The sequence below is a fragment of the Gordionus sp. m RMFG-2023 genome, chromosome 1, assembly GCF_954871325.1.
Source record: "Gordionus sp. m RMFG-2023 chromosome 1, tfGorSpeb1-WG-v2, whole genome shotgun sequence".
NCBI classification, from domain to species: Eukaryota; Metazoa; Nematomorpha; class Gordioida; order Chordodea; family Parachordodidae; genus Gordionus; species Gordionus sp. m RMFG-2023.
Genome location: NC_088775.1, coordinates 2529047 through 2550225, shown reverse-complemented (window position 1 = coordinate 2550225; position 21179 = coordinate 2529047). Strand labels below are relative to the sequence as shown.

The following is a 21179-nucleotide window of genomic DNA, read 5'->3' as shown; positions in this document are numbered from 1 at the left end:
TTGTTTCATTATATTTATAAGGGAAAAATATAATCCAAATTCTATAAAAATTTCCAGTTTACTAGGAACTTAAAAGAGGGGGAGGGGGTGTTCTCTCGCCATTGATATTTAATAAAAGGAATATATTTTCTTTTCTTACTTTAAAGTTAATTAAATAAGCAGTCAAAGTCGGTAAAATGTTTATTTAAAATTATTATAGCTAAATCACAGTCTAACGGGAATTGGAAGAATTACAAGGATTGGATTAAACGAGGATATCGAAAGGCTGAGATTGATAGTAATATTAATTGTAACGCATTTTAATTTTATTTTAGCCCTGTAAAGTAACGATAAGTATCTTTATTCAATATTTTTCTTTACATTTCTAAAGCGCTCTAGACTACCCCCCCCCCCCTTCTCTTTCCTAGACCCTAATGAAGCTGATTCTCCTTCTACAATGATTAATTAAATTAATGAAATAGATAATGGGCACCCCCAGAAGTACCCCCGATATTTTAATGACGTAATTTATTCCTACCCCCTGGCCCATTTCATCTATCGAGTTAAATTGCTTTATTAATATGTCAAATTTTATATCATTTATTGGGCATGAATTGCAGAAAATGTCAAAAAATAATTATTTTAAGAAGGATTTTTGGAGAATAGAAAATGTGATAACTTTGCAGATATCAATTATTAAATATTTCTTGTTGAAGTCGATAAATGACTATATTCTAAACAATAATCTTAGTATAAAGATAATACGTTACTTCTTTAAAATAAAGTAACTGTAATTCCATATTAACAAAAAATCATTTTTACGAAAAGTAGCGATAAGATAATAAGTTACTTTAAAAAAAGTAACGTTTTACAAATATTTCCTTTTTTTCTATAATTTTATTATTTTTTCTTTTCCTTTTTTTGTGTAAAATTTATTTCTTAATTGAATAAAATAATAAAAGGATAAAAAAATAATTTTTTAAAAAGAAGAAGTTAATAGAAAAAAAAGAATGAAGGAAAAATGAATGGAAAGAAGAATGAATAAAAAAAAATATTTAAAATTTTAAAAATTTATTTATTAAATTGCAAAAAATAAAATAATGTCAAGGGTCCCTTATTGAAGAACCAGTGGAAGAAGTCATCATCGATAGCGAAAACGGGAACATATCTAATAGTAGAAAAAAAAGAAGAAAATATTTTATTTTTATCGAGGAGTTAAAAATAAATATCCAATTATTATTATTTTTTTCGCTATTTAGGTAAAAATGGTCGCTAAAGTTGTCAGCTGTTTTTAAGCGTAAAATCAAGAGCTCCTAGTTATATTAACTATTTACCCAAATAAAAATTTCAGAAATCTAAACGGAATAAGGCTGAAAACATTTAGGAAAAAAAAAATAGGAAGGAAAGAATAAAAATAAGAATAGAATAGAATAGAAAAAAAAGGAAGAAATAAAAAATGAAAGAAATAAAAAGAAATGATATAAAATAAAAAGAAATTTTTTCAAAAAAAATTAAATTCTAAATATTTTCATATAAATTACAAAGTAGACCTTTTTAAAGGTTGAGATAAATAACTATGATAAATTAAGTGATAACTGACGAGTGAGTTGATAATCCATTCATTCATTTATTTATTAATTTATTTATTAAATAAATAAATAAAACAAAAAAAAAATAAAAAAAAAAATTTATTTATTTATTCATTCATTCATTTTATGTTTTTTTATCTTCGAAAGCAGCTACCGATCCTGATAAAGAAGATGATGGAAATGCGACCGATGTCACTCTCTCAGCAAATAATTCTGATAAAGAATTCGACGGAAATGTGACCAATGTCACTCTCTCGACAAATAACTCTGATGAAATAATATTTTCTAAAAAAAAATGACAAATGTTTTTCAAACGAATTGTTTTTTCCTTCATATAAACTTTAAATTTAATAAATTAAAAGCAAAAAAAAAATTTCACATTGTGTTTAAAAAAAAAATAAATAAAGAAAACTAAACTCCTTCCAATAACCCTTTAAGCAAAACTATTTAGTTAAGGTTCCTAGCAACTATTCTAAATGTTTGAAGGGCTTCCACCTTTAACAGGCCGTGTGAGCTAGTGTTGTTAAACGGGTAACTCAGTAATTTAACCAGAAAAAAATATTATTACGCTAGCCTAAAGATTTTGCTCATTAGATGGTGCACAAATAAAAGTCTAGATATCTATTGGCCCAAATTCTGGAGGCTTATAAAGCGATTTTTCTTTTCTCTGGGCTTTCAATATAGAGTTAGCCGTTTTTCAATAGCGTCTCAAAACGAGGTGTTTAAACAACCAATATAGGCGTAACTTATAAATTTAAAAATCAAAATTCGATGAAAAATAAGACCCTTTTTTTATTAAAGGCATGAACAAAAAAAGAGAAATATGTATATAAAATATAAAACAGAATTTTCCTTCCTTTCTCTTATTTTTTTAAAATAATAATAAATATATTTCTATTTAATTTAAAAAAAAAAATGTTTCAATCACGGAAAAAATTTATTTTCATGGTTTATTCGTTTTAGTTTACCTTTGCTCTGTGCATTTCTATACCCTTCCTTGTTATGTGTGATCTCTTTGTTCCACGCGATCCCTTTGCTTCATTTGCATTTCTATACCATTCTTGGCTAAATGTGATCTCTTTGCTCCGTTTGCTTTTCTCTATACCCTTATTGGCTCTACCTGATCTAATTTTGTTTTTAAGTGAATTCTTTGCTCCTGTTGCATTTCTATGCCCTTCTTGGTTATACATGATCTTCTATTGCTCTTTTATAAGGTACAATGATTTAGCTTAAACCCTAATACATATTCGCTATTATTTCTTTTTTAAACGAACATTTAAAGCTATATGCTAAGTACCCATATCCAGTAGTGTCACTATAATATGGAGGGGGTAGCGCGCATGGGCTTGAGCCCCTCTGAAAATTTATTTTTGAGCCCCCCCCCCCTCATTGAGATTGTCAAGGCCAATGACGCCCATATCCGTATCATCTGTTCATACTTACCCTTGTTATTGGTTACTGGCTATTTCTAGGTTCTCATTAGTTGTTCCCTTAAAAATCAAAAATTTTGTATGAAATTTTATATATACTATAAAAAAATATATATAAGTGCCATAAGGATTGGTGGATTAATGGGATCCGGAAGAAGAAAGGGTTCGCGTATTACTTACGTTTTTTTTCTTAGGGAGTCATATAAGTGAGATTACCTTATGATAGATATACCGATAACCAAATAAATATAATTTTTACTTGTTTCGATCGCTCACAACTTAAAACACTTTCAACGCCCATGGAATTTGAATCCACAAAATACTAAATTTTTTTTCCGAATTAATTGACACTTATCACTTTTATTTGTCATTTTTGTATAAATATCGATATAACAATACACACCAGAGATCTGAGCTCAACTCGCACCCGGGCCAATCCGGGCCCGGTTAACGGGTTTCTAAAAAATATCGGGCCGGGTCTGGTCTTTAAAAATATATCTAAATTTATCAACTTTATGTGTTATTTTTTTTTATGTAAAATAAAAATAATGTGATTTTATTTATAAAAAACTAGACGCTATACACGACATATATCTATTTTGGGTAATTATTATATTTAAATAAATTCGGGCCAGGCCGGTTTTAAAAAATCGCACACCTTTTTTAAAAAAAAATTTCGGGCCTGGTCGGGATTGAAAAATACAAATGTAACCGATTCAATTATATAATGATATTTTTGATCGATTTTCCTCACGCTTTAACCTTAGATCTTATTATTTTTTTTTAACGATTATTATCGTGTTATATAAATTTGCGACATCTTCCATGCCAAATATAATTTCCACGTGGAAAAACATTTTTTAGTTCCGTCACAAACTCTCTCTCTGTTTTTTTTACCCCAATCAGCAATAAACTGTTAATGATAGGGATGCATTTCCCTCTACATACTATATTAATAAGTTTTCTGCTGCCAGGTTTTATTGCCAATATAAATTGGCAAAATTGGGAATCTATTGTTTTTAAAACTCAATTTTTTTGGTAGCGGCAAGCGTGTTTCACTCGCGTGCCTTAAATTTAATTTTATCCTATGCCTCAAATATGATCCTTGGGGGGGGGGGGTTAAAGTATAGTGGGTTTTTTTGAGCCCGTATATAAAAAAAAAATAGGTTCATTTTTGCAAGCGCCCATTAAGAGTGACACACTTTTCTTAGCATTTTTCATCACGTGGTTACTCCTTCCAGAACGTTCTTTTCCTGATTAAAAGTTAGATAATATACTAATATTTTTTACCTTATCACATTTTGTTTTAAAAATTTTAATATTCGCCTCATTATTTTTGACAAACAAATAAAATTTTTATGCTAGCCACCTTCTCTTATCCATTACTTTTTCCTGTATTTTTAAAATTCTTAATATTTTGTTACTTTTAAATTAAGTTCCTTCTAACAAATACATTTTATCACACAAATTTGGCATTTTAAAACTTGTTATTCAATAACACATAAATTTTATGCCTTTTTCAAACCTTCAATTTCCATGTTATCTCTTACCTCCTTTTTCTATATAAGATCGTTTAATTTTATGTTCCTTAGAAATTTAAAATTTAATTACATATTTTTTAAATCAAAAATATTTTATTTTTAATATTTAAAATTTTTGTAAATGTTTAATTATATATAACAATTAACTGTATTAGCGAAAATAAACTATAAAATTCTTTTTTAAAAAAATATGAAAATTCTATGGCATTTAATGACATTGATGTCAATCTCCATAATGGCATTGTCAATTAGGAGAGTTAACCCAAAAAGTGTAAAGGAAACGGAAGTTTGGATCAGGTATACAAATGCTAATTTAGAAAATATTCAGAATAGGTCAGAGCAAATAACCCCGCTTTCGCAGTCTTTTTTTAAGTGTACTTCGCAGACATATTTATATATAGTTGGCCTCGAAATTCGAGCTAATTGCGAAGGCAGGGTAACGTGTATATATATATCTATCTTGTAAGTAATATTGCTAACCAACTCAATAATTTTACCCAGAAAAAAATATTATACATTCTGCTCATAGAAGCAACACAAAGGTCTAGACATATATTATCGAAATCTAGAGGCTTAGGCAATGTTTTTTTAACCAAAATATTGAGTTAGTCGTTTTTCAAAAATCGGGCCCAAAAAAATACATCATTTCGGAGGACGGGCAAGAGAAAATAATCCTAATAATATAATTATAACCAATTTCAAAGGGAATAGTGTATTTTTTATCATGTTTTTTTTTGAATTAATAGATTGCATGGCCATTATGATGGTACGATAACGAATGAGGAATACAATGTATACGAAGGACGAGGGGGTGATTTCGATAGTGATAACACTTTTTATAAATCTTTAAAATATTCTCCAAGACCTGCAGAGGTGCCATTTGCACGGTCCGGTCCGACACGGCCCGGCCCGGATTTACAACCCGGCCCGGATTTACAACCCGGCTTGGATTTACAACCCGGCCCGGATTTACAACCCGGCCCGGATTTACAACCCGGCTTGGATTTACAACCCGGCCCGGGGTTATTTTAAAAAATATATTATATTTATTTTTTTGATTTTTATAGCTAATAACGACGATTTCAAATGTTTGGTTTTTAAAAAAAATTGAAATTCGGTTCTAGCCGGGCTAGGGCTAAGCCTGTAAGTTTCTGAATATTATTGTATTTTTATATAGAGAGAAGTTGAAACATTTACAATTTTTTATTTTAAAAAATAATAAAAACTTATTTTGATTTAATGGGAGGAATTTGGGAAAGGAAAAGAAAAAATGATTTTTATTTTTTTACATCCGCTAGAAAAAAATGAAAAAAATGAAAATTTTTCTTTTTTTTTTAAAAAAACTATAAATTTTAAGCTACGACAATGCAGGCACCAGAAGATGTTCTTGGCGAAGGGTAAATGGTAGTAAAATATGAATATTAAGAAAGAAAAGAAAGAAAATAAAGAAAAGAAAGAAAAAAAAGAAAGAAAGAAAGAAACTATAAAAATTTTCTTAAATATATATGTATATTTTTTAAAATTTAGATCTTAAAATTACTGGAATTGATAGATTCAAGATGGAAAAATTCTGACGAAATTAATCATTTTTAAAATATTACAAAAGATATTATGTTAGAACCTTTTCTTTAAATTAGGAATTCCAAAGGAAGATATGTTTTAATATATATATATATATATATATATAAACATATTTAACTTGATCTGGTATTATTCGGAGGGAAATTATAAACTATATTATTATCATTATTATCATTATTATAACTTATATATAATTAGATGTGTTATCAACAAAAATAACATATAAAACTTTTTATAGATGACGAATTTTTCAAAAAATAAAATTATTTTTAAACAGGGTTCTGGTCCCGAATTTGGGGGGTTCAGGAATTTTCGAAACTCAATTTAGTGCAAATTTTATAACAGGAACTTAAAATCTTAAGCCAATTTTCTGAAAGAGGTCGAGCCGGCACCAAGTTCAAATTACCCCGGTTTCCATGGGTTGCCCATAAAATGGTCTACGATCTTAAAATTCTCAACCGTACAATTGTAAAATTTTCAATAAAAAAGGGAAGTTTAAAAGGGTGGGATTAGTTTTTCCAATGTATGTAAAACTGTAGAGAATATAAAATAACTAATTGTCAGTGTATAGGAAGGAATAAAGAGATTGGCTTGATTAGAAAACGAATAAACGAAAAGAAAAAATAAATATATAATAAAATAGAAAGAAATGAAAGGAATAGAGAAAGGGAATAAAACAAAAAAAAATATTTAAATGAAAACTTTTAGTTCGAATAGAGTTTATTTAGAGGCCTTTATTTATAATAAACGCAAATCGCTCACGCGATGGGATACGCGTTTAAACTTACCCATTATTTGCTTGCTTTTTTTAAATATAAAAAACCCAGCGGTGCGCGTTTTCTAGAAATGAGGGATCTCATTCGTAGTTCGTTTTTTTTTACAATTAATCATATTTTTGGCCCCGAAAATGCTGTCAAACTGTCCTCTTGATGGGCGTGGGTGTGTCCAAGGATAGAGCGGAGAGGGGGGGTGCCTTTGAGTTTCTTATATTTTTTTTCCAGCATATATTTTATTGAAGATCCTTAAGCCCAGCTCGCTATTTTTTTTAAAAAAAATATTGTCTACCAAAGTTGGTGACAAAATTTCGAGAAAATAATAGGACCCATTGTAATAACACTGGGAAAACACCGCTAAATATCCTCAAGAGATTTGGTTATAACCTTTTTAAAGGACCACGGGCAAAGCATATTTAAAGATGATTTGTAGAACAGATATTCGCTAAATAAACCTAATAAGAGATCACATGAAACTTCAAAATTCATTCATAAGGTAGATAAATCTCAAATATATGCTTCACCCTCCCCCCCCCCTCCCCCATAAAGTTTAGAAAAACAGATGGAAGGAAAAAACATGGATAGAAAAAATGTCGGAAGAGTAATTACTCCTGTTTTCACAGTCTCTGTTACATAATATAAAGAAATTAATAAAAAATTTTATCGCAATTTAATGAAAAACTTCTATTAGTAGCGTAATTTTTTCTCTTTTTTTTGCTTCTACAAAGCGGAGAATCAATACATATATATATACACATATCTTGATAGAGCGGAGATGCTAATTTACAATTATTAAAATAACAAAAATGGGCTGAGAACGAGTAAATAATTAGGGGCCTATGAGCTGCTAACCCCAAAAGCAGGGCAGGTTTTTTCGATTGCGGATCCTAATTGGAATCGTCGGTCATGCCGTAACCCTCCGCCAGCTCCATATATCGGCTAAGTTTATTATTGATGTTCCTCGTGGAAGATGTTTTCCTCGGCGTTTCAAAGACCTCCCCGCTATAATCCACCATCTCGGGTTGATTTTCGGTGAACCGGGCCCAATAATCGAAATCGATATCGTATTCGTATTTGTAATCGAAGTCGTAATAGATCTCGTAGTAATACTTGAGGTAAAGTTTAACGAAGTGGTCGTACATCTTGTAAATGACCTTTTGTTTTTTTTGAGCATAATATAGTATTATTATGCAGAACGAATTCAAGAGGAGGATTTCTACTTGTTCGTCCTCCAGGATAAGCCCCGTTCTAGGGTCCTGATCATATATGACCCTGAGTGTTGTCAGGGTCACTCTCAGCTCTTGAACCGTGTAAGGAATATTTATACGGAAGTTGAAATAGGGTTGCCGCCAAGGATTACGATTTTCCAGTGAACGTTTTCCTTGTTTTATTTTTTATTTCGAAATAGAACGGAAGTAGTAATAGGAATAGAAATTTGTAAACTTATTGCACCCATTTCTTTATAATAACTACTTCAATAATTATATTTATTTTATTGAAACATGACTATACCATCCTCATTAACAGCACAATTACTTATATAAACCGACTAATTTATCAAAATACAATTTATAAACCATGGATGAATATGAATAACGAATCAGCTGGCGAGGCCATTTTGATTTTCCCGTACAACTAAAGATTCATTCTTATAAATTATATACGTATAAGGAAAAAAACAAAACTGCGTCGCCAGCTGTTACAGAATGAATATACATTCTTTTTTGGGCAATTTCAAGATTTAAAGTAATTTATAACATCATGTAATCGAAAAAACAAAAAAAAAGAGAGACATGATAAAAATCAGTGGACCTGCAGGTCCGGTCCTAAGCCGGGCCCGAGCACACGGGCCGGACCGTATTTTAATTTTTTTAAACATACCCAAACCGTGCCGGGCCTAAACTTTTTTCAAAAAAATATCTGGACGGGGCCTTATGATTCAAAATTTTGAAAATACCATTTAGTATCGATTTAAAATCTAAAATAAATATAATATATTTTTAAAAATATAAAACACGGGTAGGGCCAAAAATTTTCAAAAAAACCGGACCGGAAATTAGAAAAATAATTTTACAAAATTGAAAATCGATAAAAAAAAATAATAGGGTTTAACTTTTTAAGTAACAAATGTAAATGATGGGTAATCCTATGAGAGCTACTATTCCTAAGAACAAGGATAATGTTTGCCAGAAATCGCGGTAATCTAGATGATCCAAGCACATATCTTATTTTTTTTTACGATTAAATATATTTTCTTAAAACAAGATTTCTATGGTGGGAGGAGAAAAAGAAAGAAGGAAGTGTTAGTGTAGTTGAGACAGAAAAGAAATATTTTTTCTTAGAGACGTGTTCACTCTAATGCCCAGCTCAAACTAGTTTTCTAGTCAACCAACCACGCAAACATAAATCATATGTTAAGCCCTAAGAATTATGTAATTTTCGCGTAACTTTTCGAGGAATATCGATTGCGGCAAAAATGGTGATCCTTTCTCTTACTTTGAGTCAGGTCCTAAGCTCGGTGTCTCTTAATAAGATAAGGAATAAAGAAGAATACCTAACCCCCCCCCCCCCCCTTCCAATGAAAATATAAGGAAATAAGAACCCAACCCAAAAAGATTCTGATTTTGAATTAAAAAAACAAATTTTTCTCTAAAGCAGTTCTGATTCTACATCCGGTTTACAAATGTCTAAACTCGGGAAATAGATAAGAAAAAAAAGGACACAAGCAATAAAAAGAAAGAAAAAGAAGAGAAGCGAATAATCTTAACCTTTGACGGGCTCTAGCACGACTTTTTCGATAGTTACGCTTAATGGAGTGTCCCAATATTGGTAAGGAGCGGAGCGGAACTCGACCGGCAAAATAATCTTCACACTTTTTTTCACGTTCGCAAGGTAGTCATCCACATGTTTAAGGTATAGATATATCCTAAAATGGGGCCTAGTGGAATCTGGGGAAATTAAGCTTTTTTTGTTTGTTTTTTTTATAAATTATCAAAAAATTGGAGATAGGATATTTATCTATTATATAGAGAAGAAAAAATAAATATTAGGCAACAGTCAGTTATTTTTTTGGTACCTCGTTACTGATTGATATTATTATAATGCATAGAAAACACCAAGTTAAAAATCTTGCCAACATCCCTTCATAGATTAGGTGGGCTGAGTTGACTGAAGTTTTACTGTGATGTATTCTTCTACATTCATCTAGTATTTTTAAGTTATTAAAGCACCATTTTTTGGGTTTAGGGAATTCTTATCTGGTAAGTACGCCTGGTATTTTTGTGGAACCACGTATAACATATTGATTGTAGTAGAGGCTTCAAGTCTAAGATAGGTTGTATAAATGCTTAGGATAATGTTTTTTGGAACCACTTGTTTATGTTCTACAAGAAAAAAATAATATTTGAGAGAAATTGCTGATTCTGATGATGGTGAACCACCGTGTTCTGAAGCGTGTATTTTCTACTATCAGATCATCATCGAAATAGCCGAGGGAGTCTTTTACTTTCAGTTCCATTGTCTTGATTTGTAACTGCATTACTTGACTCTAGAAGGAACTTTTGGTGATTTGCCCAATCCAACTATTGGGTTGAGTAAAATTTTTACTTTTAATACCACATACTTATTAGATATAGCGTATATTAATTACAGGTAATGTATCAATTCTTATATTATTTTCCAAATATCTAAAAAAAACCAACTTAAGGTTATAGTTGATTTGGCAAAAAATCGATTCAGCCAGCAAAGGTTCTCGATGTGATCAAAATATCAATCGCACAACAAAAATGAATGTTGGAATTATTAAAAGGATAAAGTAAGATGATTATTCAAGTTCAAATTCTATTAAATGTAATTTGTTCAATAACGAAACAAAGTGAAATCGATTTTAATCTAATATACCTTAATATCAACAATTAAAACCAAGAAAGAACTTTAACCTCTAAAGTAAATATCACATAAAATATCTAGTTAATATAGATCACCATTTATATTGTAAAGAGGTTGTTGTTATGATTTGGAACTAGTGTTGTGAAACGGCTCACCCAATATTTACGCCAAAAAAATATTAGCAGGCCCGAGAATTATGCTCGTAGTTAGCGAAAAGATTTGGACATCTATTAACGAAATCTCGAGTCTTGGTGCTATAATCTTTGGCTAAAATTGTGAGCTAGCCGTTTTTATAAATCGAGCCGATTAACAACACTAATTGGAACCGAACATTTCCATTTAATAAACAGGTTTGAATATGTGATTCAAAAAAAATATTATTAATATCCTAAAACCGACCTTTTTTGTTTACATAAAAGAGATATATTACTTGTTAAATAATACGAAGAGGTCATCAAAAACGGATAATACTTTTTTTAATCGGCGATGGATCTATGTAAAAAATAAATTGGTTAAAAAAGAAGAAAGAAGAAGAAAGGAAGGAAGGAAGGAAGGAAGGAAGGAAGGAAGGAAGGAAGGAAGGAAGGAAGAGTTAAATATTTTTTATTAACTAGAATATATGATCAAGCCTATTCAACCTTATACTCCAAATCTCTAGTCATCAACATCTTTTCATAAGAAGTCATATTAAGGAACATGCGCCAATTTTTGTGATACATGTTGACCATCACCAAACAATGCACGTATTGTTCTAATTTAATCGGAAATACAAGAGAAAATTATTACTTAACCTTTTCGTTCCTCTTATATTTAAAAATAAGAGTGAACATATGACATATGATTCCTCACTTGCTAACCCGCACCTATTCCTGATGAAATCGGTATGACGCTCCTTGCATTTGCAGACTCCTTTTAAAAAATTGCAAGTACTTCGCACGTTGAAGGCTTCACATTGCCCATTGTTCGAACACGACTGGTTTAAACGTCTACCTAATAATAATGATAATAAATAATAATAATTAAGAATTAGCGAAAAAGAGTTATGATAATGCTCAGCCGATGTGCGCAGTTTATCCATACGCGAAGTAATTTTCATTTCATGAAATATTTTCGAGTGAGGTATGCGACTCAAGAGCCAGAGGTGATATTTCACTTGGAACCATTGCATTTTAAAACCTATTTTATAGGTTTGTTTAGTGAATTTGAATTACTCCACGGCTTCTAGCTGCGCACTATCATTACTCCCTAATGATTAGGGTATTAAAATGACCTTCAGAGCACGTATTATTATGGAGAAAGGTCCCAGTAGGACATCGGCATCTCGATTGGCATTGTCTATAAACACATTCACTATGATTCAAGCATCTTTGGCCGACAGATTTTTCTAACGAATAATATTAATAAGGGAATATTTAATAAACAACGATATAAGATGGTCATAACTTTCGACGCATTCCCCATTGATCATGATTAAAGGACCGATACATTCGCATTCATTTTTACGACAATAACTTTTGTCCATCACGAGCTGGCAATCCTCATTTTTTTCGCACTCGTGTTCTTAAATGTTTTTTTTTTTATTTCGTTAAATATTATTATTATTATTATTTTCTACAAGCCATAATGATAAAAGATTAAAGGTGTTAGACCCAATTATTTTAAATCAAAAAAATAATTAAGCAATCCTCAAGATTTGGTTGATAGATGGCCAAACCTTTCTATCTTTCTATATGAGAGATACTCCAGGCTTTGCCTTATAGTTTTGTCTAAAAATAATGGGTTAGAAACCGAGCAGTTTAACGACACTATCAATGATACAATCGTGCAATAAAAAAAAATACATTATGGCAATTGCTTTCCTTATGAACAACTGAAATAAAATTTAAACAACTAAAATTTTTTTTTTGCAAAAATGGGGTATATCATTAAATTTCTTCCTTCCGGCAATTATAATTAGATTGCCGATAGATTAAGGCTAATGTTGTTAAACGGCTTTAAGCCCGACTTTTCAAAATGTCTAACTCGATATTTTTAGCCAGAAAAATATTGCCTAAGTCTCGTGATTTCGTCTATATTATGTCTAAACCTTTGTTCCTTCTAGAAGCTAAAATCTTCAGGCTTGCGTAATATTTTTCTGGATGAATCATAGAGTTAGCCGTTTTTTAAAAAACAGGGGCTCAAAACGAGCCTTTTAACAACATTAATTCAGGCAGATAGTTCCTTTAAATACATATATGATAATTAAGAGTATTTACGGATTAAAGATGCCAGGAGATATAGGGAGGAGATACCAGAAAAAATAATTTAATGATATATACCACCCGCCTTATGGAAATTATAATATTTTGGATATTGGGTCGATAAAATTATATAGAACCCTTACAATTGGACCTAATACTTTTTTTCAGATCAGACCCGACCCGTGAAAAAAAGGTAGAAATTTTTTTTTTATCCTAACCAATCCGGTTATCCCTTTTTCTTTCAAAAATCCCGGATTGTTAAACGTCGACCAAATCAGTGTATTGCGTACGATACAATCGTAGTCATTGAGTAATTTTGATAAAAATCTTATTTCTTTCTATATTTTGGTGGGGCAGATAATAAGCTTTAAGGGGTTGGGGTAGGCTGGTCCCTATCATGTAGACTATGTGAGCAAATAAAAAAATTTTTTTGAATTTTTTATGAGGGATAAATCCGGTCCGACCTGAATAAATTTTTTATAGGTTCCGCCCAGACGGAACACAAGAGAATGTTTGTCCGAACGGCGGACCTATCCATTCGATGGCGGGACACTAGAATGTAATAATCTCTATCCAATTTCGAAAAACAATATATATTTAAATAATTATTTTGTATTTCTCTTACCCAGCAAACACAGCCCATTAACATTTTTCAAAGATCCTTTGCAGTTACAAGTACGATTGTGGCATAGCTCTGATAAGCATTCAGCATCGAATTTACAGGAACTGCCAGCCTTAATATCTTTAAAAAAATATGTTATTTTGTTTGGGGCACCGTAAAATGCTTTGTTCACCATTTTATATAAATAGAAACCAGTCTAACATTTTTCCATCTATTCCTCATATTTTTTTAAAAAATTTTTTATTAAGATTACGCGATGTCCTGTAATAAGTTGTTTGGGTTTTTCTAAACTAATCCACTTAACTGCCCAATAAAAAAAGAAGCGAGAAATAACAATGTAGAGACAAATGTCACTCCAAAATTAGATAGTTCGAATGTCAAATATATTTGGCACCCCATTGTTCCTTATATTTACGTTGAATCCCTTATTCTCTCTCTTATCTCTTTATATTACTATGATAGTGTCAATGTGTTTTTTTCCGGTAACGCGCTATAATTTAAAAATCTAATTTTACCGAAAATACATTCCATATGTTTGGAATACCATAAATTTAAAGACAATTCTGCTAAGCATTGAATCATTTATAATTTATATATATATAAATTTTTTTATGTAAAATCGAATAAATTTTATAAAGTTCTTCTAGAGTTCATGGCTAAATTGTCTAAAATTTATAGGGTTTCCAAACATATTGGAATGCATTTCATGGAACTATACTGCTAACAGGATTTGAGGGTAGGGGTATAACCGAGATTAATCATTTTAATACTGAATTATCTTTTTTTAAAATTTTTTATAACTGCATATTGACTTGAGGCAGAAGGGGTGGCCTAAATCACAGCGGGAACTGTAGAGCGCGTCTCCCTTTTTGACGACACATTTCGTTTCGGGATCTGTGGCGTCGATCCATTTCCTTTTGACAATTTTAATTTAAAAATTAATTTTTTTTTAATTTTTGGCGAAATATTCACTTTTTTTTTTCAAAAAAAAAAGTAGAAAGGTAAATGTTGCTAGTAGGGGATGTGCTTAACTAATTATGCATCAAATATCTACAGAAAAATTAGAGCCTAGAATCACGTGATTTTTTCTATTCGTTTAAATCAAACAGAAAAAGCCGAGTATTTGTTTTATTTTTATAAACGATAGCCAATAGAAATACAGATAATTTTGGTATTCGAATTATATATATATATAAATTTTTTTTTTCTTTCTGAACTTACATTAACCTACCGTAATACACGAAATAATTTGAAATATTATCGCTTAAACCACGCGTCACGAATTTTCCTTTCAAGTCTATGAGGACAGCGGAGTTATTTTCGTAGCCTTTTTCGAGACCCACCCAAAGATTATCATCTGGCACGTTGAATATATATAGCTGAAATATTGGATGGGTGGATAAAAATAAATGATTATATTTTGGAGAAGGGAAGGGCAAGGTTAAAAAAAATTGCTTATCCATTTTTGTAATGGTAAAATTGGCATTAACATTGAAAAGTTTTATTATACTATCGCTTAAAATTTACTTCTCTTAAGATATATTCATTTAATTTCTTACTTTAATAACTTAACTGATTCGTTATTGAGGTAGTTAAGTGAGTAAGTTGCATGATGACCAAATCTAAATTAAGATATCCTGTTTAAACTAAAAAGTTGCAATAAAATTTAAAAAAAATAATCTAAAAATATACTCGTAAAAATGGGAAATTTAACATTAATTCCAAGAAACATTATAGATTTTTATAAAAATTATTTTGGGTTATCAATATTTTTTCTTTTTTTTTTAAAATAAAAATGCTTATTTTTCTAAAAAATTTTCGAATATATAAGTCGTTATTAATAAAATATTATCCGAGTGATTTGAGGTTAAAACTCATGTTGATTTTTCAAAGAATTCACCATTTTTTTATTGAAATTCTGAATCCCGTGTTTCGGCACCGACCCAATATTCCTAACAATCTTAGAAATTTTTTTAAAGGCAACATGTTTGGATTCATTCCCCTTCCCCACCCCGGGGAATAAATTAATAAAATAATTTTTAGCCCCTTATATAAGTCGAACTAGCATACAATCTTTTTTGTGCAAAATAAATCGGCATTCTTAAAGGCTATATTCATTCCTCGTTGAGGATTCCAATATTACTTCTTTCTTCTTACCATCTAAGGGACTACGTAACTGCACTGCGAAAGATATATGGAAGCAAAATCTTTTTATCCCAATTCCATTCATGCCGGAAATGAGATTGTAAAAATAAATTTGGTCAACCCCTTCCCCCCCCCCCCATCCGCCCTCCAAATATAAAAAAAATAAAATCTAAAAAGGTACGTTCATTTGAATGTCATCGAATCTGTACAAGTTGCCGTGTAAAAACTTGCAATAATTTATGGATCTGCTGAAACTCATTTTAGGACCTATGTGATAACAGATGTTGTAGTGTCGATAAGGTGTTGAGCACAAATCAGAACAGAAATTGTACGCTTGCATTCCTTGGGGGGGGGGTGATAGAAATATATAAAATTTTGAGACTAATGCCTCATCTCTAGTAAAACGCGTGTTCAAGCGGTGCGTTTATGATGATAACGCTATGATAAAATTTGAGAAACATATGTTGGCGACATGTTTCAAAAATTATAAACGCTACGAAGAATCAGCTGCGATACTGTTAAATAGACACCAACCGCTTGAATATAACGCGTTTACTATAAACGGAGGTACAACACTGAATAATCAAAGATGAAATAAATGGAAAATGAAATAAAAGATAAATAATGAATAAAATATAAAATATAAAACAGAACAAAAAAAAAAAATTGAAAGAAATATATAATAATTTTTATTATAATATTTGATATTTTTTAGCGCTTTTTTTTTCCATTTTAACCTTTCTTTAAGAATAATAGAATAAAAAATACGAATCCTGAGAAAAAAGATGATCTTGCAGATGGAACCATAAAACAAATTATTCAATCTCATCTGAATTTTATGCTTTAATCAATCTTTCCGTTATTGAATGGTCAAAAGAACGTTCAATTCATAATTTAATCTTTATATATGAAATAAATTCCCTAAATAAAGTTTAGAAAAATTTACATTTATTATAATTTATGACTTTTTCTAGAAATAGAAACAAAAAAAAAGTAATGATAATATTGATGATAATGATAGAAATATGAAAGTTTGGCCTCGTTTATTATAATACAACTAAAAAGATCCATATTTATTCATAATTATATTTATCTATTCATTAAAAAAAAATATAAAGATTATAAATAATAATTATCCAGCTTCATATATTCTTCATTCCCAACAGGTCCATTCTTTGTTCCTCCCAGCTGACATCTCCAATTAATCCAATATCTTCAGTCCAAATCTCCAACAAAAGACTTTTCTTTAACGATAACCCATGTGATGATTTCGTTTTCTTCCCCTCCACCAGGAAAGACCAATTCCCCTGTCAGAAAATAACTGACATTTGATGTATTATATTCAATTTATTTCTTCTTTTTTTCAACAGCTACAACAACAACCAAGAAAAAAAAACATAATGACAGGACTCATAAACAGGGACCCGAACCGTTAGTTATAACGGTTCAGTTTGGTTGCCGTTCAGTATGTATAATGGTTACGTTTCGGTTACGGTTTTTAAGAAGAACTTTATAAAGGTTCGGTTTAGTTCACCTAATTATAAAGGTTTATAAAGGTTCATTACGGTTAGAAATTTTTATTTTATTGAAGCAACACCATCTTCCAATTTATTTTTTATTATAAGCATCTATTAATTATATAAGATTTCAAAATAACTCATTTTTAAAAAATATTATTTGAACGTATAAGTATAATATATTTTCTAATATAAATGGATTCCTCTTTGTTCGTTGTGACGATAACACAAATTTTAGCTCCCGAAAAAGCCCTTTCTACAGAAACTCGTGTTGCGGGAACCGCCAGTATTATAAGAGCAACTTTATACAATTCCGGATATTCAAATTCGTGCCACTTCTAAAACATAAAAATTGAGCCGGTTTGAACCGGTTTAACGGTTTAACGGTTTTTTATAAAGGTTCTTTTTACTCCTTCAAAAAATAATTATATCGATGCTACGGTTTTGGTTCAGATATTTATAACGGTTTATAATGGTTTAACGGTTCGTTACGGTTAACTCCGGGTCCCTGCTCATAAAATGGTTGATGTTATGGCGCATGCGCTATCGTTTACCGCGACTATAAATTGCGTCTCGCGCCATCATCGCTATTATCATAAACGAGAACTCGTGATAATATCGCTAAATAACGCTCCATCGTGTTTGCGAATTGTAATCCAAGCAAAAAAATAAAAGCAGTTATCCAATCGTTCAAGTGATAACTAATAGCTTCTAAATCATCCGCCGGTTATATCACCTAATTTTGACAAATTCAATTTCTTGCTTAGCAAAATTGTTGCGACAAATTTTTTTAGGATCAAAATCTTGGTTGTGCCATGCCATTTTTAGGACTGGCCCAAAGTGGTACAATTCTAATACATGAAATGAGAATACCTTAATCGTTTCTAAAATAAAATTTTATTTCTATGCTGTGATTATAACGTTGATACCATTTCCAAACAAGTTTTTTATTTTTATTTTTGAAAGCGATTTCATAGACAGGTTCCTAGAAACTTTGAACAAAGTAGAATATTGCATCTGGCGAGAAACGGAAGGCATATTTTTTTTAAAAAAAATATTACACTTCAGCTTAGTATTGTTAAACAACGCTAAATATTTTAAATATAATTTAGATACAAATAAAATGCGAAAAAGTTCATATCCGTGTTTTGTTGAGATCGGGCAGACACGAAAATGGTATGGCTTTCGAGGTTTAATAGGTATGCAATACGCGAAAAATAGATTTTAAACATTAGGCTAACGGGCGGGTAAATTTAAAAATTTTTTTACGGGGTTGAATGAGCTGAATGGACTTATGTTTTATTTTACCTTAAAATAAAATACGTTTTTATTTTATCTAATATTTTACAAAATTTTATAAATTTAAAGGAAATTTTGAAAAAAAAAGCTAAAGAAAAGAAAGAAAGAAAGAAAGAAAGAAAAATATATTAAAAATAAGATTGATAAACGCGTAGCGTGTCAATCAGGGTTGGGAAGTAAAGCGAATATTTATATTTAAGATACAAAATACAGATACTTTTTTTTTGTATTTGTATTTTAGTTTAAATAGAAATATTTTAGTAAGTATTTAGTATTCATATTTTAAATATACTAAAAAAATAAAAAGTATAACTAAACTATTATTATAAGAACTTTTTTTTAAAATTTCATAGACGATTTTCAATTATTTAATATAACTTCCTATTTGATAAAATTTGAATTTGTAAATCAATTTTAATTACTTATAAAATATTTAATTTCTGTTCACCTTTTTTTTATACTAAGCTATTTACATTTATAAATATATATTTTCACAGGAAAAAAGGGAAAGAAGAAAATATAGATTATTTGGCTGTTTTTTTTATTAAGATATTATTGCTTATATTAATTTTTAAAAGAAATCTTACAACATTCTCTTCTAAAATGTAATATAACCATCTTAGATAGTAAATTTTTTTTTATTAGAAATCACCAGTATAATAAAATAATATGATGAAAGTTATAAAATGTAATTTATGCTCAACTAAAAAATAAATCTGCCATTTAACTCCAGCCTCCCCTCATTTAAAAGTATTTATTATATGATTTTTATACAAATTTATTCTATTTTTATATAATATTATTAATTTATAAATGCAAATTTTAAATATACATATATATATTTTATAAAAGAAAAGAAAAAAAAGAATATTTTAATGTTATTTAGAACTAATCATCTTGTGGGATGAGGCTGCTTATGAAGCTAATGTATAATTAACCCAGTGAATAGCTATGGCGAGTCTTTGTTTTAAGAAAAAGCCTACGCAAGATTCATCAGTAAGTTCACGAATCTTCTATGAAAGAGGATAATGCACCATTCCCAAAGATTGTTTAGGTTGTGGGAATAATGGGAAATAAATATGTATTCTCTTGTGATATTTAGAATATTTTGATATTATATCTCAGATGTATCTATTTTTTCTTCTAATTGCTTGCTAAATATATTTTTATCGATCAAGTTTGAAAGTTTTTATAAATATGAATGCGTACATATTAATTTAATATAAATAATAATAATATAATTTTTTTTATATTATTCAAGAAAGATGATTTTAAATTACATAACGGTTGTTTAATATATCATTTTTACGCACATTGTCACAACTTTATGAGGGCAATTACCTAAAAATCTTGAAGATTTTATTTAAATATCAGAACCCCCGTCGTTCTGTCGATTTAAACTTCATTAAACAACTTATTCACATTGAGGTAGTAGATATAAAATATTTGACATAATAATATTTATGTTCTATAATCAATATTACACTTTACCTGTAAGTTTTTTTAAATATTATAAATATTAATATGGATTGCTGACCTCTGAAACATTTTCCATGATACTAAATATTTTAATTATTAATTTTTTGACTATCTAAGACAGCTAATTAGAGTAAATAAATAAATAATCAAAATTATTATCCTCCCCAGTATTATAATTTTAAACTCTACGTATGACATTTGGAATTATATTAAAATTGTTGTTCGCAAATTTAAAATATAACATTTTTAAATTGTTTATTTTGTATTAATTTTTAGTTTGTAATTTGATATTTTTTTTAACATGAGATGTTTTATGTTATTTATATTACAAGTTAATAAGTTAAAGTAAAAGTTAATAAGATAAATAAAGTTAGGATTAAGGTAATTATATTAGAAATTATTAAATATGATATTTTCAATAGAGTTTTACATAACACTGAACAAAAAAATTAAAGTTTATGATATACTTTAGATAACAAATAAAAATAAAAATATTAGCTACATATTTCCCTACAAAAATATTAAAATATATTAATTTTATTTATAAATTTAAGCATGACACGGTCCAAACCTTTTTTTTAACATATTAGGCCTGACCCAGAGATCATCAATGACCCACCTATTTTTTTATGTCTAAACTCTTTCCATTTTATAAAATTTGAAAAAAATTACTATACATTTTAACATAGGATTTAAGCCATATTACTTATATTTAAGTTGTAATAACTCTACTCGTACCCAGACTAGAATTTTTTGTTATAAGCATTAGAAAGTACAATGTCTATCTGTAGAACAAAAAAAGGATAATTCTCATGCCTAAAAACTACTAAATCTAATTTTTATACAACAAATATATATTATCCTAATTTTATGATTCCAGGTTAATGTTAATTTGAAAATATGTTATTTTAAAAAAGAAATGGGTAACTAAAATGGCGTTTCCAGCTGTTTTTCATTGATGTACACTTCTTGATGAATGAATCGTCAGTCTAGGTATTATTATATGTCATTGCATTAACCCTATTTTTTAATATACATATTTTTTAGCTTTAATTTTTAATTTTTCATCCTCTTTAAGCACTGCTCATTTTAATGG

At 29.4% G+C, this 21179-nt stretch overlaps 1 protein-coding gene and 1 long non-coding RNA gene across 5 annotated transcripts; one reads left to right on the top strand and one right to left on the bottom strand.

The window, feature by feature from the left end:
- The first annotated feature begins 188 nt into the window (after window positions 1–188).
- On the top strand, window positions 189–1838 carry LOC135931729 (uncharacterized). Its single transcript, XR_010573137.1, has 3 exons — window positions 189–277; window positions 1088–1153; window positions 1719–1838. It is a non-coding gene; the product is annotated as an uncharacterized LOC135931729 (long non-coding RNA).
- LOC135931727 (uncharacterized) lies at window positions 1125–21038 on the bottom strand. Of its 4 annotated transcripts, XM_065469003.1 has the most exons (15): window positions 21012–21038; window positions 15970–16130; window positions 14865–15022; window positions 14445–14557; window positions 13647–13763; window positions 12225–12341; window positions 12052–12165; window positions 11631–11771; window positions 11420–11532; window positions 11212–11273; window positions 9662–9855; window positions 9007–9117; window positions 8114–8274; window positions 7746–8047; window positions 1125–1147 (listed from the first exon to the last, which is right to left on the bottom strand). In XM_065469003.1, the coding sequence occupies exons 2-14, from the start codon at window positions 16126–16128 to the stop codon at window positions 7781–7783; spliced, it is 1827 nt and encodes a 608-aa protein (XP_065325075.1). In that variant the 5' UTR covers window positions 16129–16130; window positions 21012–21038; the 3' UTR covers window positions 1125–1147; window positions 7746–7780. The 4 variants fall into 4 exon arrangements, with proteins under 4 accessions (XP_065325075.1, XP_065325074.1, XP_065325076.1 ...); XM_065469002.1 differs by lacking the exon at window positions 1125–1147 and having other exon boundaries at window positions 7645–8047; XM_065469004.1 differs by lacking the exons at window positions 1125–1147; window positions 9007–9117 and having other exon boundaries at window positions 7645–8047.
- Window positions 21039–21179: the final 141 nt, after the last annotated feature.

Bases quoted from the DNA above. Each gene is read 5' to 3' on its own strand.
- LOC135931727 (XM_065469003.1), bottom strand. From the start codon at position 16,128: ATGCAAGCGTACAATTTCTGTTCTGATTTGTGCTCAACACCTTATCGA. The intron at 12,342-13,646 runs GTAAGAGAAATA...AAAACATTTAAG, and splicing joins TAATGGGCTGTGTTTGCTGG to AACACGAGTGCGAAAAAAAT. The intron at 11,533-11,630 runs GTGAGGAATCAT...CGATTAAATTAG, and splicing joins GAATAGGTGCGGGTTAGCAA to AACAATACGTGCATTGTTTG.